This window comes from Astyanax mexicanus, chromosome 6 (assembly GCF_023375975.1).
Source record: "Astyanax mexicanus isolate ESR-SI-001 chromosome 6, AstMex3_surface, whole genome shotgun sequence".
NCBI classification, from domain to species: Eukaryota; Metazoa; Chordata; class Actinopteri; order Characiformes; family Acestrorhamphidae; genus Astyanax; species Astyanax mexicanus.
Window position 1 is genome coordinate 4004321 of NC_064413.1, and position 22733 is coordinate 4027053.

The 22733-nt window shown below is 36.1% G+C and overlaps 1 protein-coding gene across 1 annotated transcript; it reads left to right on the top strand.

Moving 5' to 3' along the window:
* The first annotated feature begins 2435 nt into the window (after positions 1 to 2435).
* On the top strand, positions 2436 to 21880 carry ywhabl (tyrosine 3-monooxygenase/tryptophan 5-monooxygenase activation protein, beta polypeptide like). The gene is made up of 6 exons (XM_022674254.2): positions 2436 to 2574; positions 6935 to 7240; positions 10718 to 10841; positions 19320 to 19483; positions 19606 to 19701; positions 20635 to 21880. The coding sequence occupies exons 2-6, from the start codon at positions 6947 to 6949 to the stop codon at positions 20692 to 20694; spliced, it is 738 nt and encodes a 245-aa protein (XP_022529975.1). The 5' UTR covers positions 2436 to 2574; positions 6935 to 6946; the 3' UTR covers positions 20695 to 21880.
* Positions 21881 to 22733: the final 853 nt, after the last annotated feature.

Consider the following 22733-nt stretch of genomic DNA (forward strand, 5'->3'; position numbering starts at 1 on the left):
CTGAATTTATTGTTTCATAAATTATGGCAAGCTGCCATGGCCCACATGCAGCAAGTTGGGACTAAATCATAAAAAAAAACTACCACCACCATGTTTAATAGATGGGGCAATTTTTTTTGTCCAAACATAATGATTCTATTTAAAAGGTATACAAACTTTTCTTATTTTCATCTCATTTGTTTGATTTGGTTCTTCTCATCTACTTTGGGGATTTTTGTCGAAGATCTGTCTGAGGATTTGACAACTAATACTAATTAAAACTTGTTATTTAATCGTGGTATTTTCCACACCCTTAATGACAGGGACTGAGTCGACCTATCCCCCACCTCATGAAGAGTAGACACTTTCCCCGAAGGGGTGGAGATTATCTGCAACTCAGCTCAAAGGCATGGAAAACCACAGCTGCCATACCTCTGTACACTCCAGGTGGGTGTGGCAGCTACGTTGAGGCTTAAAGAAACCTGCCACACCAGTCATGCAAAGTGCACATGCAGCTTCTTGTAACATACCTCCAGTTTCTGTGTGAAAGTAGCCCGTCGTTAAATTTGCTGAGACCTGCTTTTCTTCTTTTTTTCTCAGCAAAGGCCACACTCACCCCCCCGATATTGAAAAGATCTGCCCTGAAATAGGTTACTGACTGCATTTCTGAGGAGAGGACATGTGACAATGTGAAAAATAGACTCCTTTTCCCCATGGAAACGAACTGGAGGAATGCAGAAATAGCTCCTCTCTTCTGTCAGGCAGGCAGGCTCTGTGTCCTGTGCTCCAGTTTTGCCAATGCTTTTTTACAGCACCAATAAAAATGAAGAGCTGGGCAATGTAACATTAGCAAAAAAATAGTTCTGTATAATACTGCAAAAAATGGATGTACCACAACTAAAAGATTCTACTGTACATCAATCAAGCATAACATTATGACCATCTCCTCCTTTCTACACCTGCTATCCTTCATCTACACCGCTGAGTGTTTTGGGTCATTGTCTTGCTGCATGATAAAGGATCTGCCAGTCAGTTTGACAGACAAAATGTTTCTGTAGACTTCTGAGCCCATTGTACTGCTGCCATCATGTGTGCCATTATCAATAAATAAATGAGGCCATCCCAGAAGAAGCCATGCAAGCCCAAGCCATGACACAACCTCCACTGTGTTTTAGAGATCAGCTTGTATGTTTGGGAGAAGATTAATCCTTGTCACCAGTCCATTAACTTTGTCTCAGAATTAGTGGTGTGCATCATCTGCTAAAACCCAAATGTAAAACTGAGCGTAGACATTGAACGCTATTTATTGTTTGAATAATCAATATACAGGTGCATCTAAAAAAATGTGAATATCACTGAAAATATACTATATTTCAGAAATCCAGTTCAAAATGTGAAACTCTTACATTACATAGATGTTTTACACAGATAGTAATCTTTTTAAGCATTTATTTCTTTTATTGTTTTATAAGACCAATTGGTACTTTTGGCAGTGTGCTAAGTCCTGCTGGAAAATGAAATCCCTATCCTCATAAAAGGTGTCACAAAGGTCAACTTGATATAACACGGTGGACCAACATCAGCAGATTACATTTACTTTTATACTTTAAGCAGTTTTGAAAGCAGTACATTTACACCTCTATTAAGGACTAAAAAGACTTAAGTTGAAACATCACCTTCTATGTAAGTATTTTAAACCATAGAATCTACAGCACTGGAAAAAAACAGACCACTTAAAAATGATAAGTTTCTTTGAATTTACCAAATTGAAAACCTCAGGAACGTAATTAGGTGGACGATGGATGATCTCAGGCCATCAAACCAAGCTGAACTGCTTGAATCTTTGCACCAGGAGTGGCATCATTTTATCCAAAAGCAGTGTGTAAGAATGGTGGAGGAGAACATGCCAAGATGCATGAAAACTGTGATTTAAAACCAAATATTTCACCAAATATTGATTTATGAACTCTTAAAACTTTATGAATATGAACTTTTTTTTTTTTTGCATCTTTTTTGTTATTTCAGCCCTTTCTCATTTTCTGCAAATAAATGCTCTAAATGATAATATTTTCATTTGGAATTTGGGAGAAATGTTGCATGTAGTTTATAAAATAAAACAACAATGTTCATTTTACTCAAACATAAACCTATAAATAGCAAAATTAGAGAAACTGATTCAGAAACTGAAGTGGTCTCTTCATTTTTTTGTCCAGAGCTGCATACTTCTACCTGAGTAATAAATGAAATGTGAATACTTTTGATACCTTTGGTGATATGGATGCAGTATATCTATGTCTAAACTTGTTAGGTAACCGGGTAAAACTGTATATTATATTTAATTAGCATTAATAGACCCTTATGTATCCCTTTAATAAGCACAGCACTGTATGTATTCTTTATATAAACCGTGGGTCTCGTACAGCGGTCGCTATGGTTACCTTTGACGTCACGGCGCTCAGCTCCTGGGGCCGGGCCGTGATTGGAGGGAAACCCCGTGGACGAGCCCGACACTGCCCGAGAGAATCAGCTGGGAGTCCGCGGTTAGCCTAGCTAGCTCCGAACGACAACCTCCGCTACCCCCGTCTACTCACTCAGGTAAGAGGAGGAAATGCCGCCGCTGTCTTTAACCCCCCGCTTTTGACACATATCTCTGTATATAGCAGATTGGAGGCTGTATACCGTGAGTGAGATGTGTGGCAGTGGATGTAGCTCGCTGTCGCTGAGCAGGGCTGGTCCGCAGATGCCAGCTAACGTAACCTGCTGGAAACGAACAATGAAGAAGGCGTAGTTGGGCTGGCTGGCGGGTGCAGGTTAGGGCTGTCTGCATGATTTGCCCGCGAAGGCCGGGCTAGGTAGCCTAGCTAGCTAGTTATTTAATTGTCTCTGCTTATGGCGTGCTGTAAAACGATGATAGTGGGCTGAGTGAGGCTGTGGGTAGCGTAGGTTAGCTAGTTAGCGATTAGCGGTGGGGAGAGGTCGCCGATGCTGCATAGCAGCCATTTATTTGGTTGCTCACTAGATAGCTAACGAGGCTAACGTACGGTGTCCTGTCAAGCTGTGCTACCCGTCTAAATGTGCTACTTAGCCTTCTGCGCGTGCGTGTATGCCGAAGCCGCTAACTCGTCTCTCCTGATATTTTTCCTGTATAAAAAGATAATTTATTATCACATAAATCACCTTATATAGCTTGCTAGCTAAACGATTACGCTAGCAAGTTAGGAAATGTGGGGGTCCAGTAGCGTTAAACCACACAATTATATAAATAAGTTAGCTGTACAATATAACGTTATATTGGTAACTTACACAGTGCAATTAGTCAATAAGCAAACTAAGTTATTACTTCGTTAAATAGCGAAATGCAAATGACATTGGATATATGAGGTGTTAGAAAACTGTAAATGAATAGGCTATTTTTCCCCATGAAATAAATCACCTTATAAATCTAGAAAGATGACACTTTTCTGCTTTATTATTGATCCTATTATTGCATCCAGTATCGCAGAACAACACAATTGGATAAATATGTTATTAGTTTAAACAATATATTTTGGAAGACAGTGCAGGTAGTCAATAAGCAGACTACCCCGTAAAAGTGCACATTGGATATAAGCAGATAAAAGGACTTGGTGTACTTGGTTATATGTATATGGGGTGTTAGAAAAGTGTAATTGTATAGGCAGCTTTTTTTTCTTATCACAAATCACATTATAAAGCTAAAAAGATGATACTAGGTGCTTTATTATTGATCCTGAGGAAAATGTATGTATTTTAGGGTTGCAGTAGCTTCAAACAACACAATAAGAAAAAACAATTAAACAACACATACAGATTAGATAAATATTCAAATGTATACACACTCTGTTAGAGCTAATGTGCAAAATGCGAATGACACTGAATATAAAGACAAGAATATAAAGTGACTTTTTGTGTGTCTAAATGTATTAGATGCATTCATCTGTATTAATAGCTATGTAATTAACTACATAACCTACCCATCCATATGTGTGGACGAGTGTAGCGATGTATAGCTGTACCTATAAATATACAGTAAGTTATACAGTAACACGTTTTGACAAGGTAGCTAAAATCGACGCGGCACTGTTAAGTTAGCTAGCTCGCTAACGCTTGCTATTTTTCAACAAACAGATGGATGGATTAAAATGAAGTCAAACCTATACCCTTGCTAGCTAAATTATTAGTTAAGGACATGAGCAGAGCTAGCGTTAGTTGAAAGCTAATAAGCCATGTTATATTTAGCGTATTTAGCGTAATGTTAGCTAGCTGGCTAGCTAATGTTAACGTTGCCGCCAAAGCAGGATAGCTAGCTGGCGGGATAGAGACACAGTGCCCGTATGAAAGCGACAAGCAAGGTTTATGTTAAACGTTAACTATCATGTTTTAGTGTAATAAATAGAACGCTAAATTAAATCTAGCAGCAGAAAACGTTAGCTAGCTAGTTTGTTAGCAGGAACCTGCCTAGCTAGCGTTGGTATTAGCTAGTGTTAGTTTGTATTTGACCCTGAGGTCGAAGATGTGCACCACACTTAGCTAGCTAACTGGCTAATATTAATATTTGGAGGCTTTATATTCCCCATAGCTTTGTAGAATTTAACTCAGCTACAGTTCACTTGTCCTGCGAAGCTGAATATAGCTGGGTTAGCTAGTTAGCTGTCTGTGCCAACAGGTAGGATAGCTAGCTAGCTCACTAAACTGGGAATAACTGGGTGTGGTGGGCGAGTGAGGCACATCCGCATTTTTCCTCGGATGGCAGTGAAGTTCCGTGCGGACAGCATGTTCTCACAAGTAGCTAGCTTAGCTAGTGTTTCGTTTTTCGTGTATTTATACAGTTAAACACATTAAACACCAATGTATTTCACCACAGACTTTGAAAAGACTCTAAAAATACTTTTAACAGATTAAAGTCTGACACCTTCTCACATCTAATAACCAGGCACAGAGTTTTTGCTCACAGACTAAGATTTTACAAATACTGGGGATCACTATTTGCAAGACTTGCAACTAGATTCTTTCTGAGATTATTTCCCATCATGCTTCTGGTGGAGTATTGTATATGTACATACAATACATATTACATATAAAGTAACAAATAATGTGTATACCAATGCTGTGATTTATCAGAGGCTCACAACTTTTGCCTCCATCAACAGTTTATTTTTCTATCACATTGTAGTTGTTAATGAAAATGAAACCCCTGGAAAATTTCTGGAATTTGAACATAGCAATTTCCAGTCCTGGATAAAATATATGGCACATCCCTAAGTGAGTTATTAAAAATACAATATTTTTATTAGATTTGTAACAGAAGTCAATTATCCAGAATGTCATGATAGTAATAATGTAGTCCAGAATATCTCCATATATCCAGGATTAAAGTAAAATGAATCGTGAAGTGAAGCGAACATAGCAATTTCCAGTCCTGGATAAATTATGGAGAAATAAAAACGGCCATAAAGTTTTGGAAAAGACATGGAAATTTATTTATTTTTTTTTATTTTTATGTTGACTAAGAAAAGCTGTTTTGGTTCTAAAAAAAATAGTTTAATCATTTACATTAAATTAACTAGCTGGCTGCATGGGTCCTACTCTGACTGGAGTTTTATCTGCACTATAACTGTAAATTCACACAGAGAGAAAAATGATAATTTAATACTGTCTATCTTCATTCACACAAATATAAGACAAAGATGTGTAGAAATGATATTCATCCAATTTAGGTAAGATAAAGGCCTATTATCAGTTTTTACATGGATTTTTAGTTTTACTGTCCATGTCTATACTGATGTTTTAAAGATTGTATGGTCATGAAGATTTACAGCGAAGGCATGAAAGACATTAAAAATCATGAATTTTGTGTTCAAAAAAATCACAGTTTCAGTGCTTTTCATTTGTTAACATTGTTCATGTCACTATTTGTGTGAGCGAAGTCTCAATATAATATAATATTAAACACGATTGATTTTATGTGAACGCAGGACGAGAAAAAGACTGACAAAACTTTCAATAGTAACCACCTTACACTGAACCACCGAGATGATGCGACCACAACTCGACTCTAGCAAGATTCTCGTTATTTTTCATCCCGACTTGAAAATCGTGAGGTGTAAGGTCGGCATAATATACAGTAACCACACCTTGCCTTTCAAAAAATGTGGCTGTTAGTGTTTCTCTGTTGGCAGCCAGGGAACTTCAAATATGCCTAGCTAGTTAAATTTAAGTGTTCCCATGGCTGGCTTTGCATTTCATCTTCCATTGTCTGCATTAAGTAAAAATATATATAAAAACTTGAGACCAGTTTTGGCATGCTATGGCTCTAATTGTGTGTATGAACACTTGAACCACAATTTGGAAATTATTGATAAGATGTGAATAGGTTCTTGGTAGTACTGACATTATTCAGTTAGTACCCTTAAAAGTACCAACTTTGGTACTGAAGCCGAACCGATAATAATTTTCCCTACCAATACCGGTGCCAAGTTTTCAAGTATGGGACAATAAAAAAAGTACTAATAGCAGCTTTGTATAATTTAACAACTCAGCAGGTGCCTATAATTCTTGATGTTTATATAATTCCCCTTTTTTATGTATTGTATCTTGGTAAAGGCAGTGTTTTGTCATTCAGTGAGCTTTAATGAGTGACTTTAAAATTGTGGTTGCAAATTTGTTCAAACCTTTCATCATGCAAAATGCTGAACTGGATGGTGCAGATTGTTGTCATGGTTTTAATGGATTTAAGAGACAACTTTCTAGTCTGTCACCCCTCAACAGGGGTGGACTCATGGACTTGCTACTACCACCTGTCTCAAGTATGAAAAAAGCTGCTGCTTTGTTAATTTGCGATTGCTGTACCGTATAACTCGTACTGTTTGTATATATTTATGTACCATACTGGAGAAGGATCAATCAAATGAGAAAATGTTTCTTTTTCTGTCTGCAGCTCTGAGCAGCCATGGACAAGAGTGAACTGGTGCAGAAAGCCAAGCTGGCCGAACAGGCAGAGCGCTACGATGACATGGCCGCTGCCATGAAGGCCGTCACGGAGGGTGATGTGGAGTTGTCCAATGAGGAGCGTAACCTGCTCTCAGTGGCCTACAAGAATGTGGTGGGTGCCCGCCGGTCCTCCTGGAGGGTGGTGTCCAGCATCGAGCAGAAGACTGAGGGCAGCGACAAGAAGCAGCAGATGGCCAAGGAGTACCGGGAAAAGATCGAGAAAGAGCTGAAGGAGATCTGCAATGATGTACTGGTAAGCACATTCTGTTTGTTTTCTCCAAACGTTTGTAGATTCCACACATAGATGGAGAGAAGATGTGGAACAAATAGGTCCAGCACAGGTGATTTCAAAGCTTGGTGCATTTTGGCTTCTCAGCAAAAGGCCAGTCTTACTTTGTGCATCAAGATTTAATGAGGAAATATCAGGTCAGGTAGCCAAGAAGTTGACCATGTGTGCATTGCAAAGTAAACATACACAATATTCAATTGATAGGGCGTGCAAAACTGTCTCAATGTAATTAAATGTAACACATTTTGTTGTTTTTTACAACAGGGAAAAAAATTACTCTTTTACCAGAATCTACCAGAATGATATTATATCTGCACTATATAATGTATTTTCCTCCATTCTCAGATGCCCTCACAGGAAATCTCACGATACAATACGATATTATCACTATATGTTTCCAGCGATAATGACAGTATCACAATGCTGCTATTCTTTGATATTAAGTATACCACAGTTAGTTCCGACCCTGCAATGTGATTGGCTGAGAGGCGTTCTATGAGTGCCGTTATCAGCCGGTAACGTACTGTAACTGAAGCTTTTCATGTATTACTCTGCCACAAACAGGTAACCTAGCAACGATGCAGCGCTTACAAGCCAAACAGTGCAGCTACAAACAGAGCAGCAATGGAACTATTTTAACTTGTGAAGTGTTTATAACCAAACAGATCATATTTTCTCGTCCAAAATCTTTCAATAAACACTGATGATGGAACTGGTGTCATAATCGCAGTAATACACTCAATGTTCGTGCTTTAAAGTATAATATTGGCACTGCTGTGCTGATCTTGTGTATTGCTCAAATATATTGCAAGATGATTTTCTACGATATTTCACAGTATCTTTGTTACTGAAGAGATTAAGATCCTCTAAATAACTACTACATAAGCAACTACCAGGAATTGTGGATTTATGGATTTGTCAGTTTTACAGAACTTGACAACCAATATTCTTTAGCGTGGGTTTACCCTCTTAGCGCCACCATGTGGAGTAATGAAGCAGTAACTTCAATAATTTAAATATTGCGCTTATATTCTGATATCAATATTTTCTTCCACCTCTAACACACTACTTTTTGCCACATTGGATCATTGACTTTTGGGAATTTCTGGTACAGATTTCTGTATTTCTAACATTGCAAGTATCACACAATAAAAGATTGTTGCAATATCTTTTTTTCGTCTAATAACAATCAAACCCTACTATTAACCTACCTGTTGCCTCACCCTAAATATTGGTGCGTAAAAGAGGCCGATAATCCCAGTGACTCTCTCTAGCTTACTCTAATTAGTCGTCATGAGCAGGGACCTCCTTCAGTCAAGCCTATTAGTCCAGCCCTGATCTCATTTGTTCTAACGTAAGCACAGGTGTCCTCACTGTGCACCGAGTGACACAGCTGAAAGCACTGTGTTAGGCAGATTTAACAGGAAACGGGGCCTTTTTATCTCTTTGTAGCCCCCATGGCTTTTCTCTCCAGGCCTATCACAATACCTTAATATGTGTATTTTCTTGAATATTTTTTTCTTAATTTATGTACATATGTTTTATCTGAATGTGCAGATACATCTGCACAAGACTGTGGTTCTGCAGTTACAGTGCACAGTGCAGGGTCTTATTATAATCTGTTTTGGACAACAATCAGTGAGGGAAAAAAAAGTGTTGGAACTGTGAATTATATCAGTATCAGGCGATAATTGAGATTTAAAAAATATTTTATATAAGAAACATATGGCCAATATTTTAATTTAAACTAATATTTGCTAATGCTCTCTGTAAGTTATAAATGTGTGTATATTAACTTGTAGTATCAGATATCGAAATCAGCATCAGCCCAAATTCCCACATCAGTGCATCCCTTGTGATAACTGCTATAAACAACTTGTGCATCGAGAAAACATCCCAAACTCCCCTTTAATCCAACACTGATGCAGTTAAATACTATTTAATTCAGTGGACTTTCTTCACTGAAATAGCTCGCCTGTGTTGCTCAGCAGCCCTTAGTGAAGGGATGAATCCCTGGTAACGCAGCCACAGTCCTGGCAGCAATCAGGCCAGCAGAGCTGTGAACAAGCTCACTGACCTACTTCCACTAGCAGGAGAGCTCACAGACTGGTCCATTTTTCCCACCCAGCCCCAATCCGTCCCCCCCACCCCATCCTGCACTTGCTGCGAAAGAAAGGAGGTCTCAGAAGCATCTGTGAAACTGCAGGCTGCTCTCAGGCCTCCAAAGCCTTGAAGGTGGGCCAAAGTTCCTTTTGAGTCATTGGAACAGTTGGTTGTATACCAGAGTATGACACTGTTAATGGAGTTTCTGTTTAATTAGAGGCTATGTTTGGATATGATCACATACACAACCAGGGTTTGTACGGTCATGAACAACCTGGAAAAGTCATGGAATGTAAAATAGCAATTTCCAGGCCTGGATAATTTTGGAAAAATACAAATATCAAGAAAGTTTTGGAAAAGTCATAAAAATTTGGTCTACGAATCTTTAATAACGAAGAAAATATATTTTGAGCTAACAAAAACGTCAGCTCAGAGTTAACTCGGTTGTTAAATCCGAGTTAAATCCGGTGTAAAATGGATTTTTGTTGTTGTAAAACTTGATAAAAAAAAATACTTAAAAGTTTTTTCCAAACGCCCTTCAGACTGTGTGACACGGGGCATTTGCCCCAATAAATCGCTTTTTGCACCGTTATCCAGCTCAAAGTAGCTCCACACCCCCTTGCTAGAATCTGGAGAGCCCTGACATTTAAAACGAGGCATTAATAACTTCAAAAGTGCACAAGGAGCTTATTAAAAACCACTGTTTACATCCTATAATGCTAGCTTCAGCTCCGAGCTCCGCCATCACTGTACTGATAATATATATATCATGTTTTACTACAAAAAAAGTCTATTTTACACCGGAGTTCTCCTTTAATTTAGTCATTTAACCCTACACAATGGAGCTCTCAGGATCTGACACACAATTTATTATTAAAGATTGTGTGTCAGCATTTGTATCATATTCATAATTTAGGCCTACTATAATCAATTTTGGTTATAGTTGATTATATATTTAATGTTTGGTTTTGTTGCCCATGTCTGCACTGATGTTTTAAAAATCGTATGGTCGTGACAATTTGCCATGGTAGTATAGGAAAGTCATGAAAAAATCATGAAAATGTATTAGTTAAAATTGTATGAACCCTGCACAATGGTCTGGAATGAAACTTGGTGGGTAGTTGTACCCGTTGATCAGTGACGGGTCAACCTTTTTATCTTGTAGAGACGATGACTGATGTATGCTTGGTGTTTTGGTGTGGGGAGAATGTAGAGTGTAATTCTGCTAAGCATGTGCTTTAAATGGCTGAAGGTTTAAATGTCTTTGCTCTTTCCTGCTGTTTTTTGTAATCGCAAATTTCTTACCATGTTTTCACTTTGCCTGTCTGTCTCCCACAGGTTCTTCTGGACAAGTACCTGATCCCAAAGGCCACTCCAGCCGAAAGCAAAGTCTTCTACCTGAAAATGAAAGGAGATTACTTCCGATACTTAGCCGAAGTAGCCCTTGGAGACGACAAAATCGGTAAGCCACCACCCTCAGTCCCTCCATGATCTATCTCCTTCACTGAAGCGAGGGTTGAAGGTTTAGGTTTGATTTGTCCTGGTGGACAAGACGATGTGTCATAATCTAGATTGACACCTTGTGGAGCTGCCGTCAGAGTTTTAAGTCAGGTTCACAAGGGAAAACTCAGTACAGTCCTTTGGGTGTGTGCCTGGATGGTCTCCAATATTGTCACTTGTCCACACCTCTGAGGTATTCACACTCCATTGGTCTGTGAAAAGCAGTCGCTTTATTCTGTTTTTTTTTTTTTTTTCTGATTTTCGCTGCAACACCTTTTGCTTCAAATCCTTCAGATCACACTTTCTGTATGATGGCTGTGTCCTAAATTGTGCTGCATGAAATAATATGTATAAATAAATAAATAAAATAGAGCCCCAGCATAAAAAACACATGCAGTCTTACATCTTTTCACACTATAAGGCGCACTATTAGTAAACGTCTATTTTATTTTAAAATTTTTTGTCAAACACACAGGCTACAGTCCGGAACGGCAGGAGAGCTAGCGCTTAGCGTGGTTAGCGGCTAACGCTAATGCTGCTCCAGCAGTGCTAGTCGGGGTTAGCAGCAGGCTACAGGCTGATAATTCTGTCTTCTGAGTTGCAGAAGAGCTAGTGCTAAGTGTGGTTAGTAGCTAATGCTAATACTGCTCCAGCTCCAGTGCTGGAGAATCTTTACTGAAACTCCTGTAAAAGTTTTTTTAAATATAATTTTAATGTCAGTTTGAATTTGATCATCACCAAATACATTAAAACTGGGCCAGATTTCAGGTTTAATGTACACCTTTCCTTCTTCCTTATGTAAGTGGACTGTTTTATAGCTAATCTCTGCTGTGGAATGAGGAACTTTGGGACAGTTTTGACTGGAAATAAATGAAGTGTGATTTCAGAACAATACTGTACATGGGTGGAAATGTTCCTGGAACAGTACTACTGAAATACACTGTTGAAAAATAGCGCCATAAAGGACAATAAATCATATTTAGAATAGAATAATCTTCTTAATGGAAATAAAATTGCTTATTCTGTGTTCTTATATTGTTTAAAAATCTCTTAGAACACTGTATAACACTTTATTAAGTGTGGTAGCTTCCTGAAAATAAATAAATAACATTTTTTATCTGTTATTGCTGTCATTTTGGGCTGTACCACATGTAACATTTCATCTACATATCCCCTACAACTTAGTATATATATATATATATATATATATATATATATATATATATATATATATATAGAGTAATAATTAGAACTGAAATATATGGGCAAACAAAATCAAAGTTTTTTTCTTTTTGGACAATATGATACAATCAATATGAATAACATGTAATTAACATTATAATTATTGATGTTGCCAGGCTGTGGACCGTGTGGTTCTGCCCTTCCTGTCCTTGCTTTAATGCAGTAAACTGATGGCAGCGCCCTTTACTGAACGTCAGTTAGTAACGTACTATAAATAGTGTATATATGTTAGATGTTTAGTTTTCATGCTGTTTTGCATGATGTTTTGATTAGCTACCATGAAATATCGGTCTAAATAAAACTAAATAAACGTAGGTATGATTTATTATTTAGTTAATTAATAGTATCTAACCTGAAGACTCTTATTATAAAGCCTTTAGTATTGAGTTAGCTGTAGTCCTTAGGGATCCTTGAAATGGAATGGCTTGGATTGTGCTAGCTGTGATGCTAACTGTTTTTTCTAAGCTGAATTACTTGCTGATAGTTCATGACAGGTTGGTGGCACTGCACTGGTCGGACGCTATACATTTTGCTGTTTGATGTATGTAGATATATGTATATATCATGCCTGTTTGTTACTCTGATGTTCAGTTCATGTAGTTCATGAAACATTTTCTGTCACAGTTTATATTACTATTAAATTATTGTTCAGTCCTAATAGTAATGTACATTTTTCCTCATCAAAGACTGTGTAGTAAAAGCATTGGTGCAGCTGCGAGCAGTGAACGCTGCACATACTGTGTGTGTAAACAGCACTGAGCAACAAAGACAGCATTTGTTTATAGCAGTATGTTATCTGGTTGATAACTGTGCCTAATCAGCAGTTAAGCTCAATTAAAAAGAATTATATTTGATAGCTGGCTCAGATTTTCACCAGATAGATACATAAATAGATATTTAAGTGGTGGAAATGGACAATGAATAGTAGTAGAGATTTTCAGCACGTGTTTTTGTTTCATTCATAGACGTATCTGTTACACATTGTTATGTTCTGGCGTTGGGTCTCAGTGGTTCCTCTGAATGTGTAACCGTTTCCTTCTGGTTGAACTGTTGACGAGAAGCCAACTGAAGAGGAAGTGATGATGTATACAGGGTGTTTTTTCTTTACCGCGCCTTTTGTTAAGCTTGAAGCCCATTCAGAAAAATGGACTTCTAAGTGAGTCACTTGGTCAGATTATGGTCTGATTTCCTCAAGTTAAAATTAGCCACAGCATGTTGTTTAATGCCCATTGTAAGGTTTATGTAGGCAGAAATGTATAAGCACCTTATCTCTTATGAGGTTTAAATTAGGGATGCATTAATACCGATGACTGGGATATTTTTAATCGAGTACTCTACTGAAAAATCGATTCGATTAATCGAGTAATCGGATAAAACACATTTAGTTGCATAAAAAGCAATTAAAAAATACACAAGAGAAAACAAGAAATTTCACTTAAAAATGAATGACCAATTAGTTTAATTTTTAAATTCACTACATACATTTCCACATTGCAAACACAAATAGAAATAAATAAAACACAAAATAGACATAAATAGCACAAGAAATAATTTAATAATTAATCATTTAATAAATTAAGTTAAATTATTTCAACTTAGGATTTCTTGTAAGTATTAAATAAAGGACATTAATCGATAATAAAGGCATAAACATGGATTGGATAAGCTCGCTGTGTTCTTTTCCCACCAAATCAGTGGATTCTCCTTTTTGGACCGGGGATGTTTCCAGGAATACTTCAGGACCTATGGAATTATTGTGATTACTATTAAAATTATGTTTTATGTATTATGTATTATATTTATTTTAATTTTACAGTACTCAGATCGAATGAATTGACCTAACTAAGACTAAATAACATAATGCAGTAAGTTCATGGCCGTGTATTCCGGCCAGAGTAAATTTAGCTCAGCCTAACTTTAACATGTATTTTTTTTAATCGAGTTACTCGATTTACTGGAGTAATCGTTTCACCCCTAGTCCTGATTACTATACTATAAATAATGATTGATAATGCTTCATTTTTTTTATACCATTGCTTTAAAAAAAATACAAAAAAAAATGCGACATTGTCACTGGGTCATTTAAGTCACAAGGCTTTATTTAATTCAATTTTTTGCTGGCGACTGTAGTATGTGGTGTGAACCTTGTAATAGCCTGAGCATGGAGCATTGAGAGCAATACAGATCATCAGAGCTCTGGCATGCATAACAGGAAGAGGTCTGTGACCGGCTTCCTGTTCTGGGAGTTTGATGGGATTGTAGGACAGGGCTGTTAAGACTTGAAGTGAGGCGGGGGGGATGCCGTGAGAAAACTTGCTGTGTATGATGTAAGAGTTATAAGCAATACGTATTGTAGCCATTTCCACACTGGTTGTATTTGAAAACACAAACAAGAAGTGTCATGTTATGAATGAAAGACAGAAGAAAGATGATTTATTAATTTTTTTATTAATTTATTTATTTGTTGTAACCATTATACTAAATTATATTATGATCAGGCTATTGATAAAGAATATTGCGTTAATTTGCTTTGAGAGTGTTGCGCTGAACTCCAAGCTAAAAAATAAGATAAGCATTGACGTTTGTTTGTATTCGTGCTGCAACGATTAGTCGACGCAACAACAATGACTATAAACATTTGTCAAATCAGAATTTCATTGTTGACATGTCATTAATGTGTGATGAAGTGGACAAAACCCCTCTGTCTCTCCAATAATGTAAACACACCAGATAAGGGACAAGACAACAACCATACTTATACTGTACATCAGCTCATTATACATTTAAACATATATTGTCAGTGTGCTTATCTGACAAAAGCAATTTAAGAGCTCAATACCAAGGGAAATATATAAGTGAATACTAATAAGTAAACAAATAATTAAAATATTAAGCAGGCAATTTATATGAATTAAAAAAAACTTCTCACAATACAAGAGATTGATACAATTCTAATATTGTCTGTTGGTATTTAAGAAGAATTTTCTGAAAATAGCAACATCCTAGATGTGTGAATCCTGTTATCCTATAATATGCTTTGTTTATTAAATATTAGATAGGTAATCAACAACCAAAATGTTCTGCAAAATGATCTGTTAAGCTGTCAAGATGCAGTAAAACATGCATTAAATTGGGAGCTTTAATACGAAACACGAATGGAGGGCATGATAATAAAATAATCACAACTAATTGACTACTTAGAAAAAAAAATGTCAGATTAGTCGAATACTAAAATAGTCATTAGTTGCAGCCCTAGTTGTGTGTGTACACATAAATATGTTTAATAAAACATGAAAAACATAATACATAGATAAAACAGGTAAGCATATGTTTTTTTATATTTGTAGGCAGTTAGGACATCCCCTCCATTGTTAAGCAATGGAAAACCATATTCAACCTTTGGATCTCCTGTATTTAATTCCACTTTACCATTCTAATTAATATCAAATTACAGGGACCCAGAATTGAACCCTGTGGGATCCCAAGAGAAATACTAAAAAATTGTTACCATAGTAGTTTCTGCGAAAGGATTAAAATAAAGGATAAAAAAAATTACCTAGCATATAAAGCACTCTGACAGACCCACAAAACTTGATCATTAACAGGTGAGCTGAAACCAGGTATTTTTACACACAAAAAGCACAAAACTGCAGAAATCTGGCCCTCCAAGACCAAGAGTCATGTAAAGGAATTCGTAGATTCGTTATTGCATATGTGGATAACTGTACACATCTCTTCTAATAGAGCAAGCAGTTTAATTCAGCAGCGAACAGCATCTTTCACTGAAACACCTTCTGCTGCTTTTGCTGCTTCTTTTGTTGGAGGAGGTGTCATCTAATGAGTGTGCTGTTCTTTTTAAAGACCAGGGGCTGTTAAACTGCCAGTCTGTGTGACATGTGTGTATGCAGGGCTTCTTCACATTATTTGAAGCTTTAACATACATATTTTTCCTAGATTACTGTCTAGTCCATTTTATTTATAGAGCTGGACAACATATCAATTTTATCCTATTGTAATAATTTTTTTGTCGTATCAACAGTAAGCATGTCAAGAATATGATCATTGCCTAAAAAACTGCACATTTTTCAAAATGGGATAAATACTGTGCATCATGAAAATGTATTAAATACTATGATATAATATTTTTTTGACATATCACCCAGCTTTATTAGTGCATGATTATATACACCAAGGGTGATGGCTTTTATCACGGCTATATATATTAGAGCTAGCTGATATGGCCTAAAAATCCGGTTTCGATTTAAAACGATTTTTTCCCTATTAAAATCTTCTAAAAGTCGCTAGAAGTCACTAAATGACGTCATCGCCTAATTTGCATAATATATGTTTTTGAAGCTGTAAAGGATTAACATTGTGAGAGAGAAAAAAGTGAGTAAAAAACACTAAATATGTTAGAAATGATACAAATAAACTTCTGTTGCTTTTTAAATAGGCAGTCACGTCTCAAAATAACTAAATTTTTATGTAAATTACAAAAATCTTTTTTTTGCTGTGTTAAATGTTATTATAAGAGCAGTTTTTTATTTTATATATATATATATTAGCTTTCTTAAGTTTTCTTTATTTTCAAACCTATCATAGACAATTTATATCGATTTTCATAAAAACACATCGTCCTTAACTGTAAATTCGAATTAATCGATAAAATCGATTAATCACCTAGCTCTAATATATATCAGAATTGTATCTCACAGATTTTTGCCATATCGTCCAGCCATATATAGTATATTTTATTCCTAATTGGATCCAGTTTTCTCCACAATTCTCACCTATTCCCTGTTTATATCAACTCTATATCTATGAACTATCATAAGAACATATGAACTATCACTAGTAATGTTTCCAATACTACCAGGATAAGGGCTAATCATACAGGCACCTGTGCTGACCAGTATCCCATTAGGATATTGATGTACCCACCTCAGAGGAAGAATGGCCAATTGTGCTCTCTCTCTCTGACTCTGGCTGCTGATGACAACCAGCATGATCCAGGATTAGAGCCAGCGTTCCTCAGTGGTATAGTCATAGTGGCAGCTCCTAACTCCATTGGACCACTTAAACCCCACGCCTAGTTATGTATATAACTTAAAAACAGAAATATTAGGAAAACATGTGACCTAGTGGAGACATTAAGCACTAATTCGTATTTAAATTGTAATATTGTTAGGACAATTAATTAAATAACTCTTTAAGGTTTAAAACATGGGTAAAAGTTGTAACTAATGTTTTATTGTAACGAACAATAAAATGACAGTCAGGTTTTGGTTAAAATATAAAAAATTAACTATTCACAGTAACACATTTTTAGCAAAGGTGCCTAAATATGCATGTTAGTGTAGTTGAAATGTGCAACCCACATAAATAATAATAAAGTAACCTTTCTAGGGTCCAAATATATTGCATATGCTATGTATTAATAAATTGCTGTTTTTAATAGCTTAAAGTAATATGTACTTTCTTCTTTTTTCTCATGTGTAAAGCTGTGTATTTACAGTTTAGAGTAGAAAATCGTAGAATCAGAGCACAGAAGGAGACGGCTCAGTCCACTGGCTCGTCTGGCAGCGCAGGACATTGTGCTAGGCAAATTCTTTTTTCTACAAAACAGGCAGTTTATTGTATTCCCTGGTGTGAGGGGGAAAATGAACCGTTTCATTCTTCCTTTATTTTCTAATCAGCAGTATGAATCAGACTGTACTGCTCTATTATACTTCTGTTCAGTTCAATTTGGTCATGTGTGTATAAAATTAGCATACACTTTGGCAAGCAGGATGTTATCTTAATTTTATTGTGTGTGAGATAATAAATTTGAAAGATTTTAAATGAGTGAAAAGATTAATCAAATAATCACTATACAATTCTGAGATTAATCACAATCAATTACACTTTTCTTTCTTAAGATTAAGCTTTTGATAATGGGACTTTAAATGTGAATAAAATAATCAGTGTTAAACACTGTATTGCATTATTGGTGCCAATCTCTTAAAAAATAATAATTGTATTAATCCCAACAATATTCTGTGACTAGATCATGGATAAAATCATGATTAATTATTTTTAAATGCTGGTAATTAACTGTGTTTTTTGGAAGGGGACAGTAATAAAGGCGTAATGTGATTTACAACTGTCAGACTTTTTTTTAAACTATATTATAATTTCTCACGGTAGTTTAACAATATTCTAATATCTCAGGCTAGTGTTGATGCTTTTTAAACTAGAATTTTATAATGTGTTGAGTTACTGAGTTTAACCGAGTTGAGTTTATTGTGTTTGAATGAGATTGTGAGAATCTTTTATTTATTTTTTTTATTATATATATATATATATATATATTTTGTAGGGGTGTCACGATTTTGATATTTTATCGAAATCGATCAAAATTATGTCATGGTCTCGAGCATCGAATTCAAAAAGATGATCGACGATCCCTCCCTCTAAGCTAGACATTCTCATCTTCTTAAAGAAAAACTTGAAAATATAAAAATAACAGTTGTTTTGTCTAGCCTCAAAAATAGTTAAAAGTTTTGGAACCTTAAGGAGCATCTTTCTCTCAGATAAACTTAATAATAAATCTTTATTAAAGAAAAAAAATTGTCATTCTCAGGGGGCGAGTCTTATTTTTCATGTTTAACTGTTATAGTAGGATAGAGTTCCGTTTGTTAAGGCTCTAATTGTTCTATTATTTTGTACATGACTGTTCCTGTATTTCTTTTATTATTTATTTTGTTATGTTGCACATTGCTGTTTTAATAGCGCACACTTCTGCTACCAAAAAAGCCACTAGATGGCATTACAAATATATCTTAGTTAAATTATTTAAGTTTGACCATTAGTGCCTAATGTGGTGTATTACAGATCACTTGCATCACTTTGCATCACTTATATCAAGCCCACCTTTTGAAATAAGATATTGTAAAATTGATGAATCAAACCAATGACTGACCATAGACTAATCTAAACCTGGCATAGGCCTCTCTGCTGTAAAAAAAAAAAAAAAAAAAAAAATCGAGAATCGAATCAAATCGTGACCTAAAATCGGAAATAAAATCGAATCGAGGATTTAGAGAATCGTGACACCCCTAATAGCCACATGTGGTGAAAGTAATGCGGCTCAGAGTATTTAAGTATTTAAGCATCAGAGTAATAATGCTATGATTTAATGCAATTCTTCTTTCCTCAGCCATTATCCAGAACTCTCAAGATGCCTACAAAGATGCCTTTGAGATCAGCAAGGCTGAGATGCAGCCAACACACCCCATCCGCCTCGGCTTGGCCCTCAACTTCTCCGTCTTCTACTACGAGATCCTGAATTCGCCCGAGCAGGCCTGCAAGCTAGCCAAAACGGTAAGACGTGGTGAACTTAAGCTAAATTTTAATATTTACTCATCAGCTTTTCATCACGTTTTTTTTTTTTTTTTTTCATTTTATTATTATTTGAACATCTTTTCCTTTTGTCTTTCTCCCAGGCTTTTGATGAGGCCATTGCAGAACTCGATACACTGAATGAAGAATCATACAAAGACAGCACATTGATCATGCAGCTCTTACGGGACAACTTGACAGTGAGTTTCAGAGGCTTTCGTTGCATTTTGAAAAGGTTTAATTGTATTAATGTACTAATTGATTTAATTTTTAAAACAAGCAGATATCAATATGTGTATCTATGGCTGTAATTATTTTTTGACCAGTTCAGGGTCCATTCACAAATGTGTTCTGTCAGAGCTATTATACACCCTTAAAATCAAATGCTTAACAGGCCAGGATTTTTGTCAATTTTCTGGATTTCTATTCAAGCCTTACATAAAAGCTTTCATATTTGATAAGGAACACTAAAAATCATAATTTTAATTGTTATAGAAAATGTAAGTAAATCTTAATTTAATTCAATCATAAAATTGGCTCTGTCCTGAACTTCATTTTAAAATCAATATTTTTCTGATTTTTTTTCTACAAATCAAACAGTTCATGTCCTCCAAACCTTTTGATTCATTATTAGAGTCTAGTTTTTACGTAGAATTTAGGTTTAATTCCTGTTACTGATCTGGAATTATTAAGTGGAGTAGAGAGAAAACAGGCAGCTTCTCCAAGTTTCCTGTAGGAGATTTCAAAGCTTGTACTGCTTCTTAATACCTGACTAAGGGGCACTGGATTATAAGATGCAATGTCGATTTTGGGGAAAATTAAAGGATTTTAAGTGCGAAAAATAAAGTAATGCTTTTTTTTTTTTTTGTCCATATCACCCAGCCATATTAATAGCTGTATTTATTACACTGTCTGCAATCAAATGTTGCCATTAACAAATCCATTAAAGCACACGTGGACCAGCTTCAATCCCAACCCTTACGACTAAGCCAAAATTTCTCTTCTCTTTAGATATCAAGCAAATTAATACTCCAAACTTAGCAACAGTTGATGTAAAGGAAAACACTTGTGGTTGGACCACAGATGGTTGAGTTGATGAATGAATGTATCTAATATCTGTTGTTTCTCTTCAGCTGTGGACTTCAGACAACCAGGGAGAAGGAGAGGAAGCCGAGGAGGGCCGAGAAAACTGAGCTCCTCTCCCCCATCTTCATCCGTCCTTCCCCTGACGTCCGCCTTGCATCGTCCCAGCTCACCATCAACACAGAGACCACCTCATCGTCCAGCTTCTGTCTCCTTTATTTCTTATTCTTCCTTCCTTCCTTTTTTTCCTTCTTCCTTTCTTTGTCATTGTGGGTTTTTTTTCCTTTCCCAGGGACCTGTCTGTTGGAAGATGGGGGGTGAGGGAGGAGGGTTAAAGAAGAGTGGGTTCTGTCGGAGGGGGGTGTGGTGGGGAGGGTGGGGGTTGGGGGTTTGGGTTTTGGGGTGGGATCCAGTGGGAGGAGTTTGAGGCTTGTCTGCTGTTGACCATGTTTTATCTGCAGGAAAGCTCTAGGTTGTCTCATTAGTGTGGCAAGTATGCAGGTGAGGGCAAGTACGCGACTCCAAGCTACAAGTTCCGTCGAGTTCGAGTTTTTAAACATTGGTTGTATAATCTGTATGTATATTCTGTACTGTCCGTTGGTCGAGGAGTTTAAGCATTTGCCGTAGTCGTTTTTAAGCACATCTGCGATTTGTAGTCGACGTTCTAAATCGGCCCTCGTCTTCGAGAAGAGGAGGAGGGTTTAGCGGTGGTCTGTAGCTAGTAAAGAGACAACAGCTGCTTCACACATCAGTTCAGTGGCCTGCTAGCAAGCACATACTGTAACACAGTAGCGCTGGGCGAAGAAAAGGACACATTCCATTTACTGTCATTAGTTTTTGGGTTTTTTTCTTTTCTTTTCTTATTTTTCTCCATAATGTGGGTGACCTACAAAATGATTTTTTTTCCCTTAATATTCTTCATCATTTACGAGGTATAGAGGACCCTGAAGATTAAAGGGCACACAAGTTTCATACTGTTACCATGACTGCACAAAGCAGTACGACAGCAACTCCATATGTGCGGATTCGGTTCCTTTTTTTTTTGTTTTTTTTTTTTTCATCAAACTCTTAATAAACTTTATTTTATTTTTTGGTTTATAATATTTTGATACTTACCTAAATTGCATGTGGCTATAAAGTAGTTAAGGGGGAGGGGGGTGTTACTGTTGGGCTGGCTAGCTTTGTTTCATGTCTTTGGAATTTTCATACAAAACACCAAGCATAAATGTTATTTGGAGGGAAATATGTAATTTCATCTAAGTGGAATAATAAAAAAGTAATAATTTAACATTTTAACATGTCTGTTTTTTTCTTTATTGGTGCATTAAAGTTGTTGGATTTGTGCATAAACAGCTTTGAATAGTAGTGCTGCATTCATCTGAGGCATGTTGTACTTGACCCCCCCCCCCCCCTCCTTAATTATCTCATTATACATTTTATTGTATTTTATATATTATTATATATTTTTATCTTATTATATATATTTATCTTATTATATAATTTACACCCTGTATACCATGGCACTATTCAAGCAAGAGTTTAAAAGCTGTAAATATGTCTTTATTACTGAATCCTCTGATATTGTTCTGTGTTAAGGAAATGGGTACAATTTCCAGTATAAAAATGATCATACATTTGTGATTTATGATTTTGCTCTATTGCTTTCCTTATAAACCCATTCATTTTGGACCCACTCGGCAGCGCCCTCTAGTGTCTCGTATGGGTATTCCTCTCTCTAGAGATTCCCCTGACCAAACTATATTATATATTAATACACAGACAATATACAATACAAGCTCAGTGTCTTTCAGAAGCCTGTATTCTACTATAGGAAACTACTGCAAAGTAGCAGTGACTCCAGCTACAATTATATATCTTAAAATATAGTTTGGTATATACATATGTTCTGAAAAAAAAACCTTAAGGGTGTAAAATTGTTTTGAAATGAATTTAAATGTATTTTCAATTATTTCAAATGTATACACCTACACATTCACAAACGTGTGTGTATATACATATGAAGTGGTGTGAAAGTGTTTGCCCTCTTTATGATTGGTCACTCTTAAATGTTTCAGATCAAACTAATTTAAATATTAGTCAAAGACAACACAAGTAAACACAAAATGCAGTTTTTAAATGAAGGTATTCC